General features: G+C 38.7%; 3 protein-coding genes across 3 annotated transcripts; all 3 read right to left on the bottom strand.

The window, feature by feature from the left end:
• Window positions 1-79: 79 nt before the first annotated feature.
• rps8a (ribosomal protein S8a) lies at window positions 80-3,881 on the bottom strand. The gene is made up of 6 exons (XM_079348521.1): window positions 3,776-3,881; window positions 2,707-2,813; window positions 2,364-2,463; window positions 1,990-2,165; window positions 1,479-1,608; window positions 80-234 (listed from the first exon to the last, which is right to left on the bottom strand). The coding sequence occupies exons 1-6, from the start codon at window positions 3,777-3,779 to the stop codon at window positions 125-127; spliced, it is 627 nt and encodes a 208-aa protein (XP_079204647.1). The 5' UTR covers window positions 3,780-3,881; the 3' UTR covers window positions 80-124.
• A 1,063-nt stretch (window positions 3,882-4,944) lies between these two features.
• hectd3 (HECT domain containing 3) lies at window positions 4,945-11,715 on the bottom strand. The gene is made up of 20 exons (XM_079349475.1): window positions 11,549-11,715; window positions 10,750-11,215; window positions 10,407-10,660; window positions 10,157-10,292; window positions 9,810-9,931; window positions 9,401-9,514; window positions 8,956-9,038; window positions 8,632-8,797; window positions 8,399-8,480; window positions 7,850-8,032; window positions 7,485-7,537; window positions 7,219-7,387; window positions 7,005-7,118; window positions 6,810-6,899; window positions 6,322-6,528; window positions 6,069-6,198; window positions 5,852-5,926; window positions 5,675-5,756; window positions 5,482-5,553; window positions 4,945-5,172 (listed from the first exon to the last, which is right to left on the bottom strand). Exons 2-20 carry the CDS (start codon window positions 11,101-11,103, stop codon window positions 5,088-5,090), a joined length of 2,571 nt encoding a protein of 856 aa, XP_079205601.1. The 5' UTR covers window positions 11,104-11,215; window positions 11,549-11,715; the 3' UTR covers window positions 4,945-5,087.
• A 2,487-nt stretch (window positions 11,716-14,202) lies between these two features.
• Window positions 14,203-17,987, bottom strand: best4 (bestrophin 4). Its single transcript, XM_079348566.1, has 10 exons — window positions 17,956-17,987; window positions 17,366-17,547; window positions 17,191-17,291; window positions 16,873-17,106; window positions 16,071-16,225; window positions 15,836-15,913; window positions 15,580-15,732; window positions 15,403-15,483; window positions 14,570-14,724; window positions 14,203-14,485 (listed from the first exon to the last, which is right to left on the bottom strand). Exons 2-10 carry the CDS (start codon window positions 17,515-17,517, stop codon window positions 14,209-14,211), a joined length of 1,386 nt encoding a protein of 461 aa, XP_079204692.1. The 5' UTR covers window positions 17,518-17,547; window positions 17,956-17,987; the 3' UTR covers window positions 14,203-14,208.
• Between the last annotated feature and the right edge of the window lie 1,384 nt (window positions 17,988-19,371).

The following is a 19,371-nucleotide window of genomic DNA, read 5'->3' on the forward strand; positions in this document are numbered from 1 at the left end:
TGTTTCATTCACCATCAGTTTAACCCCAATGACAATGAGTATACGTTCATTTCAAACTACGAAAAAGTAAAGCAGACAGTTTGGGACGTTCGGGATTTTATTGACGTATCAAACAGCTGTACATCTATTTGCCTTTCTTGGCCTTGATCTTCCTCAAGTAGAACTCGAGCTCCTTTCCCTCCAGAACATAGCCGTCTGCTCTGCCACACTGGCCAGGTCTGGAGGCGATGCAAGCTGCGAGAGGAAGAGGACAAAAGTTAGTGAAAAATATGAATGGAACCTAAAACTGTAAATAACCACAGGAAACAGGCCAGTTTTTAGTACAGCTGTCATTTCCAGATGGATTATTTCTCAAGTCTTTAATACATGTGATGTTTGAGACATTTAATGTTCACTCATCGTTGCTCAGACACCCGTGTTTATCAAAAGAGGTGCCATGTCTTCAGACCTCTAGACATCAAGTCCAGAGACTGGGCCAGTTTATGTCTGGACAGTGTGAGAATTGGTAGATGTCAGTGTGGGTAACAATGTCTTTCTCAGAGTCACGATTATCGTCACTTTCATTCAGTAGCAGAACTGGACAAAGTTATCTTCATAGAAAGACGTACACCACACTTCACTATTGAGGAATGTCATGAAAATAAAAGGCTAGTTGACGCAAGTGAACTAACAAGTACCTAAAGGAAGAGCTGCTAGATTGGCTATTTGAATGTAGAAGAGCATAGAGCTTTTAGTGGTAATCTACAGATATATTTTTAGAGAAAATAAATGTTGGTCCCTTCCTTATTAACTTCTCATCTTTCCAGACAAAACATTTCGACCACATGTAGAAATGTCTAATATATTTAGAGTGACTTAAACTCTTAACGATCCCACAGGAATGCATCTCAAACCTCCTTAAAACGTGGCTATATTATCTCAAGCAAAACTGTCAATTGTAGCATAAGAAAACTTAACAGCGAGTCTGTGTTAAAAGAAATGAGCAGAATTTATAGTAAACTGAACTCCAAGTACATTCTAGTGAAATATTTACATGAGCTCAATCAACACAAAAATACAGAAGTTGAATAGGCTTAGTGGGTCGTTGTTGCAACATGGAATCCATACAAACAATGCTTTGATGCAGAAATACTTCTGGGTGATGTTTATTAGTTTCTCTGATATACACTTTAACAGCAAGTTTAAATTGTTCAAGGCTGAGGTTTTGAACTTCAATGCCGTATGTTTTAAATTAATACATCAGAACTTAATATTTTACTTTGCTGAGATTAAACTGATTTTTAAGTACTAGCCAACCAGTGGCCAAGTACCTCTACTTAAGGCTTTTGGAGAGCTGGGAACAATGTGGAGGAAAGGAGTCACAGGTCAGATTAGAACCCGGGGAGCCTTCTTTGAGGACTCTCCTCCCTGCAAGGGATACGACCTAACCTTTGAGCATGCAGGTACACAAAACTCAGCCGTTACACGTTTAGACTCACCTAGCAGTTTTCCCTGCTGGAACTGCTCCTCTAAGAGGGTGCTGATCTTGGCAGTCTTTTTACGCTCATCGTACTTCTTCTGAGTCCTCTTTGACCTCTTCTTGTTCAGGACTTCTTCCTCCTCAGGAGTCTACAGAGAGAAGAGGGGAAAATTAATCTTCAGAGATATTAAACTGTTAACTTCACATTTCAGCTGCTGGAACAACTTAAACTGGATTTCAAAGTAATAGTGCAGATGTCAGGGTGGGTAACAATGTCTTTCTCAGAGTCACGATTATCGTCACTTTCATTCAGTAGCAGAACTGGACAAAGTTATCTTCATTGAAAGATGTACACCACACTGCTCTAATTCGTCTCATTAAAATATTTTACCAATTAAAGTAAATAGGCTCAATTTAAGCCCTTTGGCAGAAACTACCCCAGGGCCAAGTATATACAGAGATTGCAAAATTATCTGGGTGTGCTTCGGCAATAGTTATCACAGATAAAAAAAAAAATATGAAATACGTACCAGCTTGGCTCCCTTCTTGCGTCCCAGAGGAGTGGCGTAGTGAGCCTCGTACCACTGCCTGTAAGGAAGGCTGTCTACGAGGACGATGCAGTTCTTCACCAGGGTCTTGGTTCTGACCAGCTCGTTGTTGGAGGCATTGTAGACCACATCGATGATCCTGGTCTTGCGTGTGCAGCCTGCGCACAGAACGAAAAGTGTCATTAGCAGAAGAAAATCTCACTTTATTCAACCAGTAAGGTTGTTTAAATGAATCTTAACGAGAATGCTGCAGGTCCACACAGGCAACAAGTGTCACCACTTAAATTCATGCACAAAAGGTAAAAGAAAAATCTTGATACACCGATCATTTAGCAAAGATTGAAACTAAAACTCACACTCAGAGCCCCATGAGAAGTTACCAACATCCAGCCTCAGAGCACGGTACTTCTTGTTCCCACCGCGGACCCTCACTGTGTGGATACGACGAGGTCCAATCTAATGAAAGGGATCTCAATTTAGTATGATATAATGCAAGCCAAAGGTTCAGGTTAATTATGAGTTAAGCAACTGAACTATTAACATTTCAGAAAGCGTGTCAGAGTAACTATGACAAGTCCTAACATTGGCAAGTCCCAAGCATTTGAACCAAAACGGCCCAAATAAAAAGACCAACCTAAGGTCAAGTTTTCATCACCCACGCCAAATCATGAACAGTCCAGTTACCAACGTTGTACTTACCTTTGTGTTTGCGGGAGGACGTCCGAGCTCATACTTCCTCTTCTTGTGGTAGGGCTTGCGTTTACCGCCGGTCTTGCGGCGTTTATGCCAGTTGTCCCTTGAGATACCTGAATGAATGGAGTACAATTAAAAGACTTAGATCGCCGGTAAACACACAGCTCATTAACATGAAAATAAATATTGATGCTTGAGTAATCAGTTCTCCAAGGTAGGTTGTCCGCAATGTAATTAGGATTCCGCTTAAAGAGTTTCATCATTTCACTCAAGCACAGATACATGTCTGCAAAGCCATGTGGTCTACAACTCAAAACACAATACTCACTAAAAATACACTTCTAGCGGCATTGTAGATTGGATAGTCAATCGTGTCACAACTAAATCCACAACATTTCTATATAACTTCATATGTTTGGGAATCTAACATCACAAACTGGGTGAGACAGTAAACCAACATTGGGCTAACTGGTTTTTGAGTTTAGTGTGCATGTTATCCCAAAGAGGCCCAAGCATGCACGAAGCAGCGTGCACCTCGACGAGGCAGAAATCTGTCACTATACCGTATTTAACACCTTCAGTATATTACACGCTGTGTACAGCTATCCAGACAATCTCAGCCTTTATCACAATATTTCCCTTCCGTTCTCCAGGACGTCAGCGTGTCATGACCACCGCCAACCTCACTGCTAATGCTAATGCCACCATCACCACATCATAGATTGGATCTCCTGTAAACTCGATTAACTTCTCCTCGTCTTCTACAGCATCACGCAACATTAGGGCGAAGCCACATGTCACTAAAAACTGGGAAATCCGCCGTTTTGAAGCACATTTTTCAGCATCCGTAATAAACTCCATGTCCAAGAAGAGCAGCCATCTTGGAGCACAACAGACATCCTTCACAAATTACTTTTTTAAAGATAAATAAACTGGCTCTTGACCGAAAAGTTAACCCTATATACAATCACAAAGCATTAATCTACAATTTGTCAAACCATTTTTGTATTATTTCTTCTTTAAAACGTCAGATGGACAAGGATTCTCCCTCCAACCCGAGCATGAAAACACGTACCCATTCTCAGGCGCCGGCTAGAAAGAGGGATCGCAAAGGATCATGGGGAGGTTTGAACCCACTTGGTCTCGCGAGAATTCACTCCGAAAGAAACGAGACTTTGTCCAAGTAAGACCCCCGAACCAGAGCCGTATATATGGCTCTGCCCCGAACCATTGTAAATTAATCTATTACTTTATATACCTTTATTCTTCTAAAATTGGCACTTGATGGTACATAACTTAAATACTTTTGCAAATCGAAATGTTTTAATGGACATCATCGCAACGGTAGAAAAACAACAATAATATTAAATCATTATTTGTATAGCGCCAATTCATAAGTGTTATTTCGAGACGCTTTACAAAAGAAAAAAACCCTGAACATCACTACTACAATTAACTTTGCTTATGCTTTAAGTGTTCACTTCGTTCCTATACTGTGTATACCAAAAATGGGAGAAAAAGAAGTAAATCGAATTTTAGCTTTATTTGATTTGATTGTATAGTCCTCCTGCGTTCTGTTCTTTCAATAATAGATATATATATATATATATATATATATATATATATATATATATATATATATATATTTTAATCATTGGGTTAAGCAAGTATGACCCACTTTTCCAAAGATCTCTTCTTTAGGTTTTTTGTTTTTGTTTTTTTTAAACAGAATATAACATGTAAACACAGAAACAGTCACACAGTCAATTGCAAGTGCATCTTTTTACAGTTCAGCCCAGTCTTTCATAATCAGTATCCATGTAGTGGGACAACTAAACTGGTATCTGAATTATAGTACAGCAGTAATCTAGTTTAAATGCACACCCATTACATACAGTAAACATATTGGTATAAGCTATTCATTCAAACTATATATTAAAACATAAGGCAAACATCACCAGAATAAAAACCTGTTATCATTTACATTTCAGGTTCAAAATCATTGAAAGGTAATTCAATGAACTTTATTATGAGCTGTTTTTGAAGAAGTATGCTGTTGGGTCATCTTTTTGATCATTTTATTTTTTATTATCCAGTTAAATAATGAATGTTAAACATTTCTCTTCATGTAAAAGCTTTAAATCTTGAGTCAGTCAATGCCACTGATACATTCAACACAGTCACTAATGTGAAGTTTCCTTTAAGGCACACAAGCCATATTTAATGAACAAACAACATCCTCTCCATGTTTCCATAATAGTTCTTTATTATATACAGCTAGGATTAATTGGCAGTTGTTTAGATATAGTGATAAACTTGGCAAGCTTTCTCCATTCAACAGTGATTTGCAAAGTGTGCAGGGTTTGTTTGGTGAAGCATTAGAGAGATCACTCTTCCCATGGACTCATGTCTGTGTCAATGGCTACACAGTTGTACGCAGCATAACGAAGCTTCTCCTCACAAACCTTTGCACTGCAGGGGAAACAAAACAAGAAGAAAATAAGGTCTTTGAGTTTAATTAATGCAGCATGTCATTGAGGAGACATTTCATTAAGAGAAGTATGCTTCATAGGAGTTCAAGATTTTATTCTTTGTAGGATAATAAAAACTGGAAGAAAAAAAGAAACTGGAGTTAAGCTTGTTTGGCTTTGACATAATGAAAACAAATCAGATGTGTATGGCTCTATATACAGTACATTTACAAACAACTATTTTTCACATGTATTCATTATTAACACACAGTAACAGATCCTGCATATATACTACAGTACAGTAGCGTACCTTGGGTAGTTAGGTAAATAAAGAGTGCTGGAACACGTGGAGGACTGTGGAAGTGCATCCGTCGTTTCAGAGCTAAATAAAAAGAAGACATTGAAAAGAAGTGGGTTGTGAGTTTTGTGAATGAGACATTTTGCTACATTTTGAAAGTACATTTTTGTGTAATCGTTTCCATTTTTAGGTACATTGCACTCACCCTTGTTTGTCAGGAAAGACGTATATAGGAGCGGGAAGACGACTTCTACCAGTTACAAACCTGAGAAACCTGCTGCGATCCTCTAAAAACAAAATTCAACATCTTTGTTAGTTACTTATTGCTCTCTATTAAAATCAGTATTAAATCGATTGGATAAGTTGTATTTAGTAGACTGACCATTGGTGAAGTTCGTCAGTGCCTCCCACAGGTATTGCACTCTCACATCACTTTGTTCCAGGTCCTCGTAGCGTGCTGCGTAGAAGACAAGAACAATAATAATACCATTTTTATGACAATCAAGCTTCTCTGAGAGTTTAACATCTCATCACTTAGCTTCTTAAAAGGCTAGCTTCTTCATATTGTGAAAATGGCAATCCTTGAGTGGGTCACTCACTGAGTCGTTTCAGGGCTTCCACAGTGATCTCAGGATCTCCACACACTTTCTTCTCCACCTCCTGCCAGGTCAGAAGATCAAGCACCGCCTGAGGGACCACCTTTAGCAGCCCCGCCTGCATAGCTGCAATCTGCAGCACAACATCAGATAATCAGACACCGTAATTACTGATACTGATACTGATTTTAACCTCTAAAATAAAACCAGCTGCAGTAAAGCAGCTGCAAGCAGCAAGCAGCAGAGCTCGTCTCACCTGCTGCTTGCTCTCTTCCAGCCGAGCTTTCTGCACCAGGCGGACAAACTCGCTGCGGTCCTCGTAGCGGACGGCCACATTACTGCCACCGGGGATGAGCTCCACCATCTGCCCATCGCTCAGCAGGGTGGTGTACACCAGCTCCTCGCCAAACCTGAAATCAAACGTCTCCTGATCCATGTTCTCCATGGCCTCCAGCAGGTTTACCTAAAGACACATCCAAAATGACATGAGAAAGTGACGGGGAAATGAAGGTTCAAGCAAAACTATTTTATGAATATTTATTCAGTGCATGAGATTAGGAGGTCAGTAAAATGCCAAGAGTAAAAAATAAACAAAAAATAACGATAACTGCAAGTCTTTTAAGAAAGAATGTTTAGGTTCCAATTGCCGTAGATGTTTGCAATTCAGTCTAAACAGTTTTCTCTGCAATTAGATGAAAAGCTGGATATAGTTAACTCTTGGTTTCATAATTTGAATATCCTCACCAGCACAGAATCTACAGCATGGAAATCTTTATTCCAGCTGACTGCCTCTCCCGTCAGCTGCTTCCACACCAGCCCAGGCAGAGCCAAAACCTGCACATCATTAAGCAGAAATTCAGGTTTCTAAATCCACTTATTCTGGCTCAATAGAAAAGGTTAACATGAATCAAAAGCAGCTTGGAAGCAAGCATTCCTCACCAAGAAGTCTTTCCCTCTGAGAGCAGCTCCCATGAGCTGACCAATCCACTCGTACTTGTGGAACTCTTTACAGGACGGGTTAGGGACGTAATAATCTCGGGCCTCTAAGGAGCCCTGTGAGACCCCGACATAAATCAGATAATGATAAACAGATGAGAAGGATGAAGTGAAGAGCAGTCTACTTCTGATTGTGTACAGGCCAACAGGTGTTTACCTGGTTGGACGTACGACTGAAAAATGGCAGAGGCATGGGACACTCAGCTGAGCTGGGGCAAAGCTCCTCAGACATGTCTGCCAGGCTGTCTCGAAATCCTCCTCCCTGGTCAATGATTCCCTCTGCAATGAACTTACATTCCCACCACTGGTCATACCGAGATGGCCACCTGAAGGAAAACCGAGATAAGAGATGGCAGATTTAAAGTTTAATATTCATCATAATCCCATCACAACACGAGAGAAACACTATCTAATATCGCACACCTGTAATCCAGAGTCTTCTCGAATTTGTCAGATGGCTTAAGACCTTCATAAACCTGAAAGGAGAAAAATGAAATTCATTAAGAAACAGTAACAGCATCCCAAAGGCCTTAGAGCCTGACGGATGGACAAACAGATGAAAAATGACTCCTGTCTGTTCAGAAAGTAACTTTAATGTCATATGGAGATTTATCAACCAGAACCAGAAAAAGAGCAACTCTTTATTTGACAATAATGTTTGTTGCGTTATTGGATAATAGACGTTATACTTGCGGATATCTTATCTTATACTTACGTGAAACACTAACATGATATCACAGAAATATTCTTATTAATACTCTGAATCTCAAGTAAAGTTTTTTTTATACCTGATTAAAGACGGCGTTCTTGCAGCTGGGGTCCAGAGACGGGTTGTCTCTGTGCTCCATGGCCAGACGTCGGTTGATGTAGAGTCGGGGCATAAAGTTGGGCTTACTGGTCTCAGAGTCCTTCAGGCACTGTGTGATGAGGGCTGAGCGGCGTTTGGACAGCAGTAGGAACTGCTTAATGCTCTACATGACACCAACAGAGATTTAAGAAAGAAAGAAAGACCAGTCAAATATTGTGCACTCCAGAGTACTGAAAATGTTTAATTTCCTTCTGCTGTATACTGAGCACTACATATGAACAGAAAGGAAATGATTCTGCTTTGACTTGAGGATTTTCAAAATTGTAGAATAACATTTTATGAAGCTTTAATTTAAACCAACAAACAACCATGTTTTAACAACATGAAATAATTTGCTTTGTTATCCTCTTTTGCGCTGTGCTTGAAACATATAGAAACATACTTAGAAATGTGTGATATATATACATAAACAAATTCATGTTGATTGTGTAGGTGATATTCAATACCACTATTATATCCCTGGACTCACTTTGATCTGGTTGAAGGTGCCCAGACTGTAGTCCCAGGCAGGTACCAAGTGAGGAAGCACACAGTCCAGGAGACAGATGAACCTGCAGGTGAACAGTACAGTTGATTTGTTTACGAAATAGTAATTGTTGGAATTTCACTGTTAATACAATAAAAGTTCATAAGGATATTTTTTAAACTTGAAAAAAACTTCATGGCATGTCCTCAGACTGTTAGAATGCAGATGAAACCCACCTCTGGATGACCAACGCTCTGCGGTACAGGACGTCAGGCGTGTTTCCCTGCAGACGAGGGTACCGCACCAAGTTGGTGGACTGGAAAACATCAGCGTTCAGACCCAGGTCTCGCTCGCAGGACGACTTGATCTTCAAACCTCGGATCCTGACATCTATTCCCTCATCTTTAAAGCCAGAAAACGAAGGGGGAAAAAAAGGTTTTAAATGTCACTTTAAAAGCTTTGGCAGCCAAAGAACGCCCGCAAAATGTACTTAAACTTTTAAAAACTCACAAGAAATATCAACTTTATAAAATATGGAAAAACATGCTAAAAAGCCTCACCCCTACATTCTTCAATCCGGACCTCAATCACAGACAGATGAGATGTCATATCCTCCAGCACACACACCTCTCCAATCAGGTTGCTGAAAGCAGAAAGAAATACAAACCTGTGTCATGTGAAATACTTCGATCTGTATTTGTTGACTTAATGCAATTAAGTGTTATATGACGTGAGAAGCAGATTTTAGTTGATAACAACCTGAATGGATATCTTGAATAAAAGGGAAATTAAAGGAAAATCATAGAAAGATGTCCTTATCCAATTAGATTGCCTTGAAGATCGGCTTCAAACATTAAACAGAGACTGAACTGTTGACAGCTTTAACACAACAGCAGATGTATGATTGCCAGTCTACAAACTGAAGCATAACTCTGAAACTCTGGGAGATTTTTTTTTATTTTTTTTTAAATGGAAAATGTTGATAAAAAGAAAAAAGAAGCCCACTCGTCGATGGTGACATCACTGAGCTTCTTCAGGTTGTCTCCCTCTCCTCCAAACACAGTCACCCTCTTGGGCATGTAGTTGTCGTCTGTGGAGTCCACGGTCAAAATCAGCTTACTACAGAGCAAAGAGAAGCACGAGAACAAGATATTTGAAATAACCAGATTGATGATTATTGATTTTTTTTTTTTTGATACAGTATGTAGAGATGAGTTATTCAGATCACAGAGATTATACATCATTGTCAGTATGTAAGTTATATATAAGAAAAAACCTCAAACAGGAGTTGAAACATGTTACTGATGCCTGAAATTCTGAATATATAAAAGGATGGGTTTCCAAACGATAACAAACAAACATAATAATATGTTGGGGTTTTTTTAATTCCCTTCGTCCCGCTGCAGCTCCTTACTTGACCACAGTGCCTCTCTTCATGTGCAGGCGGATCCAGTGCTGCCCCTGCATGCCGTCACTCTCCCAGTAAGTTTCAGTGTCGCCGTCAGTCAGACAGCTCGCCCCGCCACTGGGATCCTCCTATCAGCAAATATCAACATAATTCAATCACTGACAAATGGAATTAGATGAGTTTTAATTAAGTGTGTTAAGTGCTGAAAGCTGCATTTTTCCCAATAACAACACAAGTTTACTGACCACAGATTTGACTAGACTAGAAGAAGACTACAGAAACAAACATTTTTGATGATTTCCCACCATGATGAAAAGCTAAAACAAAGACCTACTACCAAACATGTGACTCACCGAACATGAAGAAACATCAATGCTGGTCACACATTGCTTGACACTCCCCAAGTTTTCATCCTCTTTCCCAATGTGGTCATAGAAGTAGTGCACCAGGTCCTCATCACATTCATAAGACCAGGTGGGAGGAACATACCTTGAAGATTTAAGGGGAAGAACTTTTTTTATTCAAATAATCTGCTGCTGTCTAAAACACAACCCCAAAGAGTCAACTGGCTCAAGTTGTTTGCGTTGAAACAAACATGCTCACCTCAGCTTCTGGACGGCGGCGTCATCGCACTCAGCCACTTTGGGTTTGGAGCCGATGTAAACGGCATTCTCCACGTTCACCACCTGCTCCCACCTGTTGCAGGGCTTGTGGTCGTATCCAAAGAGCTGCTGTTGCCTGCCGACTGTCTCTGGAGACTCTACTGGCACCAGCCTGTCGCCTCCCTCTGTGTGTTTACACACCAGGATCCAGCCCTCCGCCAACTCCAGACCCGGACGTTGCTCCTCCAGCTGATCCTGGACACAGATGTGCATCATTTTATCAACATGACTTTTTCTGACAACTGAACAAACAACAGTCGTGCAACACGGGGAGAGACGCTTACCTTATTGATTTTGACCCACAGGCCCTGACTGTTACAGTATTCCTCCCCTGTTGTCCGGATACAAGTCCCTTTCTTTGGTTCAATATTGTACTTGCATAATTTCTTGATGTGTGGAGTCTGGTGGGGGCTTTCAAATACAGAGACCAGCGTTTTCCCAACAGTGGAGCCTCCTGAAGTTGCTCCGGAGGATGCAGATGATGAGGATGATGAATCCTTGCAAATTTTATAGCACACCTCTTTAGAGACATAACAGAGGCACTCCGGCAACGACTCACTTCTCCTGAAACAGTCGATGCACCTGTTCAGGAAACGGATCCTGCCAAGCAGCAGGTGAGGATTGTCACCCAGAGACATGGTAATGGTGTCGATGATGATGACTGGGGTGAGTCAGCAGCTCGGCTAAAGGAGAGGGCCGTCAGATGACATTACACCGCTGGGTCTACCTTTTGTTTTCACGATGATGGTCCTGTCAAACAACCCAAACAATGCAGAATATTCTTCAGCGTCATATTGTTCAACACACATCAACAAGACCATTGAACGTTGTTCAAACTCAATTCCACAAGCTGCAGAACGATTTTAAAAGTTTAAACAATCTGCTTATTCAAGAACCAAAGTTCACAGATAGTGACTCTCTATAAACTCTCTATGTAGTGAGCTAAAGTTAGCATGCTAGCTAGGTGTAAACCACATGAACAGGTTACAAGCCACGTTAATTATATCACCAAGTTAGGGGAAGTGATGTTTTCTGTTATGTATAAGATAGAGGGAAATATACACGTAGTTGTTGTTGACGTACCGTTTCTGCCGACAATTATTTTAAACGTGAAATTCGCCTATCGGTGAAGATTTCTTTTTCCATTTTCTGACAACGCGGAAGTGATCAGAGACATTTTTGACCCTTCCGCACTTCCGTCGCATCTCCTTCAAAATAAAAGTTTTAAGAAAAGGGAAGGACACTTTGATTTGGGGAAGACTCGTTGCCAGTACAGCATAGACCAACCTTAGTCTTAGGGGGGGCATATGAAATGCATGGGGGGGGGGGGGGGGGGGCACAATTATTATCAGCCAGTACACATATTTTAATAAACCTATACTGTATTCGCGCAGCACGCAACCATCACGTTAAACATAACCAACAGCAATATGACCCGGTACACTAATACATGATTCTGTAGTCATTTACATTTAACTTAATATATCTGATAAAATGTATTCAATATAAATGCGTCATTGATTTTGTGGCAATTAGTTAAGTAACTTTCAAACAAAAATGTCTGATTATTTTGGTTGCATTACATATAATCTGTATGTTTATGTAATTCTAATTTAAGAGAATTTTTAATGAATCCAATTCAATAGAATGAGCCAGTTTTTAGTTGACAAGCACTTCACGTTATTTTGCGCCTTTTTTCTGTTTTTGAATTCAGCAGCTATCATCTGGTCACAAGACAAAGAAAATGCGAATAATTTAACTCAGCAATTTCATTTGGTTGAAAAGGAGAGTTTTTTATACTGTAATGTTAATGACAACTTGTGGGTATATGCTGTGCGTAATATTCACAGACTGTGATGCTACATTACAAAACAAAATTAGCAAACAAAGTAATCCAGAGAGACAGAGACACTGTTGAGGTAAACTATGCATGTTATGTTAATGTAGGCTATAGTGTGATGGTATTGCACCACGATATCAGAAAGATATCACGCGTATTTGCACAGAAAACAATAAGCTTTCTTTGAAAGTTGCAATGATAGCAATTGCTGTCAATTTTCAACACTAAAATACTGTTTTGATTTAAAACAGTTAAGAACTGTAGTTAGCAATGCATTGTAATGCTCACCCTGAAGCAAACTGACAAAGGCCATAAACAGTTTACTGATGTTTTAAATTACAGGACACTACAGTATTTTTACATTTAACTTTTTAAAAATTTTTTTATTATTTTGTCTTCTCTTTCACACAGACTTAGTAAACAGAAGACGGAGAGGATGGACTTTTCTAATAACGGGGGTTGGTTGACAATTGCATCTGTGATTATTGATGGTGTGCAAGACTCACAATAAACAAAAAATACTAAATTATTTTCTGGAATATTAAGTGTTTCATCAAACATTTTGATATTAAAACTCTTGTTTTGCCATTATCAGTTCTTCTTCTTTCTTGCTGGCCTGGGTCGAGCAGACTCTTGGGACTCTTGGGACTCTCAGACTCATGGGCCCAGACTCTCAAATTAGTTGAGAGCCTAGAAGCTTGGCCTTCACTCCTTGATCGGGAATGAATAATCAAACGTATTGGTGAGGCATTATGAACTGAGTTGACTGAATTGATTCACACGTGTATGATCTGTTTGACCCTCACATAAATTAATAATGGCAGAAAAAGGGATTGAAAAGTGGGAGGATGGAAAGCCCAGCATGGTGGTGTTGGCATTGCTTACCATATCATATATTATAATCATGGAAACAGGAGTTTGAAATGAAAGACAGAGAAAGGGCAATTTTGTTTTTGCTCTAAACTTTTAAAACTAAAAAGTAAAATTTTTGTCAATGTTTTACACTGTTAAAAAAACAATTAACACATTTTAAGCTATATATTTTTAAATTTAAAAGCAATTTTTGCACAGTTAAAAACACACAAGCTAAATGTCTTTAAATCTTTGTTTGTATTAAATATTTTGAAACCAATGGTTACACTGTTACAAAACAATTGAAATACCTTTTAAGCTATATATTTTAAAAAATGTAAAATAAATTTTTGCATAATTAAAATGTATTTGTGCAAATATTTTAAAAGCAATTCTTTTTAACTGTTAAAAACAACCTTTCAATCTAGTGTTTATTCAATGTTTTGTCAACTGTTGCAATCTCACAATGATTCAAGAGGTATGTTTATTTCAGACAATTTATTTTATTTGTTTCTTTTTTAACAGTTTAGATATTATGCCCAGTTGAAAAAGTGTGTGTTCTTGCTGTAGGCTACTTTCTTTTTTTACAAAGCGAGTTGACACAACACAATCTTTATTTCAATTCAGGAAAAGTAAAACTGCTGAGGTTGTTCTTTACTTCACCTGTTTATCTCCATTAGGGCTGCTTTATTCAACCTAAGAGAAGAAATACAATAACTTTACTGCAATTATTTGACAGCAAAGTTGCTTCCACTCCTATTCCCTCGCAGATATTTATAAAATGTATCATTGTTAAATATGATTGAATAAAAAGGAGAGATATAGCCTTGTTGTTTCTGCCTACCTTGTTTTTTTTTTTTTTTTAATAACTAAGCAGGCCTCTTTGGAAGATAAAACTTTTGCCGATTGAAAAAGTGAACTGAACTGTAAGTTTAACTAAGTAGAGACTTTAAAACCCCAGTTTTATTTGACAAATGCTTTTATTTGTATGGTCTCCATTATCATGTAACAGAATACGAACAAAAGAACACAAAATGTATCTTGATCATATTCACAGGTTTTCTTCCACTACAACTTTAATCAGTGGCTTTACTTGTTCTCTGTGTTCGTTGGCATTAATGTTATTATCAGGGGTAGCATCATCATCTTCCTCATTTGCATGCGATGAGACATCAATCAGAGATGGGAGGCTCCCAACTTGCAGGATTCCTTTGCCTCTCTGGGGAAGACCGTTGAGACCATCACCCAGAGAGCTATTAAGAGATAAAAACGGTTTCTTTCCAGAAATTTCTGAAGGATGGTGAATCTCAAGATCTTCTGCACTCATCCTGCAAATATAGTAAACAATTTAAAATCAAGTTACTGGACTGTTCTGTCGCAACAAAAGGCATAGAAACACTTATTTACGGTACCTCATGTCAAAGGTGGAACCTTTGAATGTGGGTTTGAGAATCTCTGCTGCTGTTGACAGAGTGTAAGGGATGGAGAAATGTCTCTGTGCCCAGTGCTTGTCTTTTATGAGTGGAGCCAGGTTCTGGTACATATCATCTACAGCCAGCATTGACACCTACAGGATTGATAAACAAAACTAAAAACTTAAAATCAAGAGGGGATTCAGTGGGGAAAAAAAGTGACTTCAGGGTGATTTCAACTGAAAACACATTAGTGCCATCAAAGGGGTCCTTTATCGCACCCTTTCGATTACCATGCTAGTTGAAAACAACTGGTCATCAAGCATGTCCACGCAGTGGTGGTAAAAAAATTAAGAGCAATAAAGTGTTCCCTTTGTAACTGCTTCCACAATATTGGAGAAACTATGGGTGTTGCATACTGGAGTTGCACACTTAGTGGAAAACACACTATGAAAATGCATCCAAGGTACACCTCTAATGGAGAAAACATGATAAAGGGATATCCTGAGTGCCTTGGAGAAAAAGTGAAACAGTGCCATATTGGGCTTCCTGAAAAGCAACAAAAGGTTCTCCACAATGAACTCGAGAGGTTAACTTCATGTTTTCAAAGGGAGCTCCTTTGAGTTTATAATACATAGACATTGAAATGATGACACATTGTGAATTTTAACCAGGGTTATGAACTGTTTCCCCATTATTGCAAATAAGTTTATGAATTGTTTCAAAACAAAGTCCTGATGCCCATTCTATGTTTGTTTCTCCTGCAGAAAGCCGGAGTCAGCTACAGTTTTAAAGGTGTTTATATTTTTTATGTGAAGCCTCGACTGAACAACCTGAATGTTTCTATCGATCAGCTGGTTGGTTTCAAAGTCATCATCGTCCTCGCCAAATGGATTGATGATCAGCTCCCCCACCTATAAACAGAAACATTAACATTATTCCTTCCTTAAAAAAATGCATAAAAAGAATATATTATATTTTACGAGTGACAGATAAATATGCCCTCTTACTTTGAGCCAGCCAGTGTAGAAGAAGAACTGCAGCAGGGTGAAAACTGGTACATACAGGTCCAGGTTGTGACCCTTGTATCCCTTCTCAGGATTCAGGAATTGTCGACCAATCACACAGAAGGCAAAAAAAGAATAAACTGCTATAGTAACTACCTGCACAGACAGAAAATACAAGGACGTGATCAAATTCTATATGTATTGAATTAACCTCTACTCTATTTTTTTGTGATGATAGTTTATTTTGTTTTAATTGTACCTGAGTGTAGACCAGAGGGATGCTTATCCAGTCGTAGTGGAACAAGAGGCTGCACTTGGCTCTGTAATTATTAAGCTCCTATACAATACACATGTATATAAATATATCACTGGTACAATATGCAAAAAAAAGTGTTAGACTGAGCATTCACATTTCTAATCTCAACATGATGTATGAAGTTATTGTAAAGTTTTGTTGTTTTAGCAAATGTTGGTAGGAAAAAGGACCGGCTCACATCCATTAGCAGTCTCAAAGCAATGTCGTCCCTCACCCGACTCTCCTCTCTGGCTTTGGCTGCCAGATTGGAGAACCAGGTCAGTGGAATCCAGTACTTGTTGAAATCTGAGTGAAGAGACTCAAACTTTTTCAGCTCGTCTGTTGTCATAAAGCCTGCACAGAAATGAGAGTCTCAGGTTTCACATTGATGATTTTATATTGACAATTGATAGATAGATATATAATGATTGATATCTTTTCAAAGGCTTTTTAATAATGACACTTTTGTTAATAGAACAATTTTTCTTTCGTCACATTAAGTTATGTAAAGCTGGAGTTTGTTACAGTTTATGTTCAATCAAAAAATCACTTATTATTATTATATCCAAGCAACAGTAAAACTGCAAATCAACTTGATTGTGTTACCAGTGGAATTAGAAGAATTAAAAAAGTAACATCCTAATATGGTGACACGTACTCAAAAACATACTTTGTTTATTCTCTAATTATATCGGGAAACATGGTATCAACAGATAATCTAACTGAGTCTATAAACGACATTTAAAACTGTCCTTATTTTAAAAAGCGAGTAGGAACGGCTCCCTCTTTCTGCTTGATAACTCAAATTTCTTCAACATTTCCTTCAGTCTCTTCACAAAATAACTTCAGAGACAATGCAATTAAAAGAGCCTCATTTAAGTGAGGATTTGTGTGAAGTAAAATACAAATTCTCAAGTACATATTATCAAGTGAAGAGTCTCTTTAATATGATTCATTGATACCAGAGTAAATGTGCTTTAGTCTTTCCCTGATGCTCTTACCAGCCTCCACTATGTGCTCCAAAGTTGGGAAACGCTTGTGAACTCTTGTGCTGATGGAGCGCAGAATAAGAACTGAGGATAAGTTAGCGTATCTCATGAGAGTTCTTCTGAGCATACGACCTCTCTCATCTGCCCCGTGGACATTCCCTGACACTACCATCATCAAGTTATCAGGCAGAGGGAAGCTGGTGTACTGACCCCACCAGCGGTTAAAGGCCAGCGTCACATAAAAACCTGGGAGAACCAAAAAGAAAAACTGTGATAATATATCTTCAGGTTAGATGTGTGTAAAACATAAACCAGTTCAATCCGACTCACCCAGTACAAACAGAACTGGGATAAAGTTGGTGTTGGTGAACTGATCACAGTAAAGGGTGACACGCTCAAACAGGTCCTGCTGCCTTGGTGTGAGGAATAACCTGTGAGGGAAATCAAACTTGTACTCCGTCGTAGTCTAGCAACCAGTAGAATCTGAAGATAAAAATGGATGTACCTGTATAACACGCTAAAAAACAGATACACTCCACAGAACACCAGCAGCTCTTTGTACAGCAGCTTGTAGATGCTTCCTTTCCATCTGAACAGAAGCTTAGAGAAACCTCCAAGTCTGGCATCAGCCACATCAAGACTGTAAGAAACCGTCATCTCTTGGTCTGTTCTGATCCAAGATAAATCCTGTAAATGTAGGGGATAAATGTTGTCATGTGAAGAATTTCCCTATATTGCATATAGATTTAAAGGGATACTTCACCCATTTGCATGAAGCTTTGTATCATTAGAAACATGGTAGTAGTGTTGAATGGTCATGAATCCAGCCCTCATTTTGCCCTGAGACGAGAAAAATGTGTTTTCCTTTGCCTGGAAGTTTTCTTCATGTGATGTAATATGACACTTTTTGCATCACATGAAGAAAACGTTCAAGCAAAGAAAAACATATATTTCTCGTCTCAGGGCAAAATGAGGGTTGGATTAACGACCATTCAACACTCCTACCATGTTTCTAATGATACACAGCTTCATGTAAATAGGTGAAGTATCCCTTTAAATACCACCATTGAATACAAATCAAAAGATGAGTCTCACCTATGAGGGCAGGTGTATCACCTGATCCTCTCTGCTGTCCTGAGAAAGAAACGCTCTTCCTCCGGTCCTCAATTTAAACCTCTGGGTTGTGCTGTCATAAATTAACACTTTGAATTTATAACCTGGGAACCTGGAGTCCATGAGACGTATACACCAATAGTTACTGAGCATGCAGTGACATAAGCTGTTAATAAATTGAGCAGTCATTTTTCCTAAAATGATAACAATGATAAACTTCAGTTGTCTTTTTATTTAACATCGCTTGTAATATTCAATGCTCACAGCATAGTCCCTAATATTTATTAATATTGTTGATTATAGAAAATAGTTCAACTCTTGAGTTGTCTGGTTAAAAAAAAAAAAAAAAAAGAACCCTGCTGGATGTGTATATGTTGGTAATATCATCCTTCTTCTTCTTCTTATGGTTGTCTGTAGATTTATAATTTGATTGATTTAAATTTGAAAATGTGTTAAATTGCTAAAACTGGGTAATTTGTAAATGTGGAACTAAGAAACTAACATTTGCCCATAGAAGGTTACAGAGCACACACAGATTGATTGCACAGAACAGGCTTTCCTCTGTAATTTACTGTTCTGTCTGTCAGCAGCCAACATCTTTGCGGTGTGACGCAGACACACCATCTGATAGGTCGATCCCTCCTGTCTTTCTGCCCTTTTCATTGGCTGCTAAACTCTGTCTGCTTGTTTGCTTTTCACATCGTTACAGCTGCCCATTGTAAATCAGAGTCTCTTTTCCAGTCGTGTTTAATCCTCTGACCGGATATTTATGGGGCCATCAATTCTCCATCACAGCCTGGACAAGTGATCAACTTTAACTTCCTTTTTCTTTGTTTGAATCATTACAACTCTCAGGATGAGACTCAGATCCTCCTGGACTTTCTATTTACTTTGGCAGTGCCATAAACACAATTTGCTTTTGGTGTGTACACAGCTCTAGAGTTATCAATCGATGAATTAATTCTTCACAATACAGTTTTCACAGTGTGATTTATGGGGATCATGGTAGTTTCCATTCCTGTCACTAGGTGGCACTCTTGTATACATTGGGTCTTAAACCACAGCCCTGAGGCCTCCCCTTTCTGTATTTAGCTTATAAACAATGACATTAAAATGATCTTTCATTGACACAAATAATAAAAACTTGATATACATATTACCTTGTCCAGTTTTGTAGTACTGCACACTTGAACTTTGTTTCTGTTGTTTATTTTACACGTTTGTATTTTTATTTTCATTCTGTAGCTCATTTTAGCTCTTTGGTACAATAGTGTGTTTTTAAATTCCTCATAAATATATGTTGTCCATTGTAAATCTAGTTAATCTGTGTTCTAGATTAGATTAACATCCCAGCCATTTCCTTGCCCTATAGCCACTGGTTGGGGCAAAGACCTCTGA

This window comes from Symphodus melops (assembly GCF_947650265.1).
Source record: "Symphodus melops genome assembly, chromosome: 7".
Taxonomy (NCBI): Eukaryota; Metazoa; Chordata; class Actinopteri; order Labriformes; family Labridae; genus Symphodus; species Symphodus melops.

Coding starts and splice junctions, on each gene's coding strand:
- rps8a (XM_079348521.1), bottom strand. Junction 1,609..1,989: donor GCAAGAAGGGAGCCAAGCTG/GTACGTATTTCA, acceptor TTCTCTCTGTAG/ACTCCTGAGGAGGAAGAAGT. Junction 235..1,478: donor CCAGCAGGGAAAACTGCTAG/GTGAGTCTAAAC, acceptor TTCCTCTCGCAG/CTTGCATCGCCTCCAGACCT.
- hectd3 (XM_079349475.1), bottom strand. CDS start 11,103: ATGTCTCTGGGTGACAATCCTCACCTGCTGCTTGGCAGGATCCGTTTC. Junction 9,932..10,156: donor TTGATGTTTCTTCATGTTCG/GTGAGTCACATG, acceptor ATTTGCTGATAG/GAGGATCCCAGTGGCGGGGC. Junction 7,538..7,849: donor AGAACGCCGTCTTTAATCAG/GTATAAAAAAAA, acceptor TTCTCCTTTCAG/GTTTATGAAGGTCTTAAGCC.
- best4 (XM_079348566.1), bottom strand. CDS start 17,517: ATGACGGTTTCTTACAGTCTTGATGTGGCTGATGCCAGACTTGGAGGT. Junction 15,914..16,070: donor CTTTGAGACTGCTAATGGAT/GTGAGCCGGTCC, acceptor TGTATTGTATAG/GAGCTTAATAATTACAGAGC. Junction 14,725..15,402: donor TGATCGATAGAAACATTCAG/GTTGTTCAGTCG, acceptor TCAATCCTGTAG/GTGTCAATGCTGGCTGTAGA.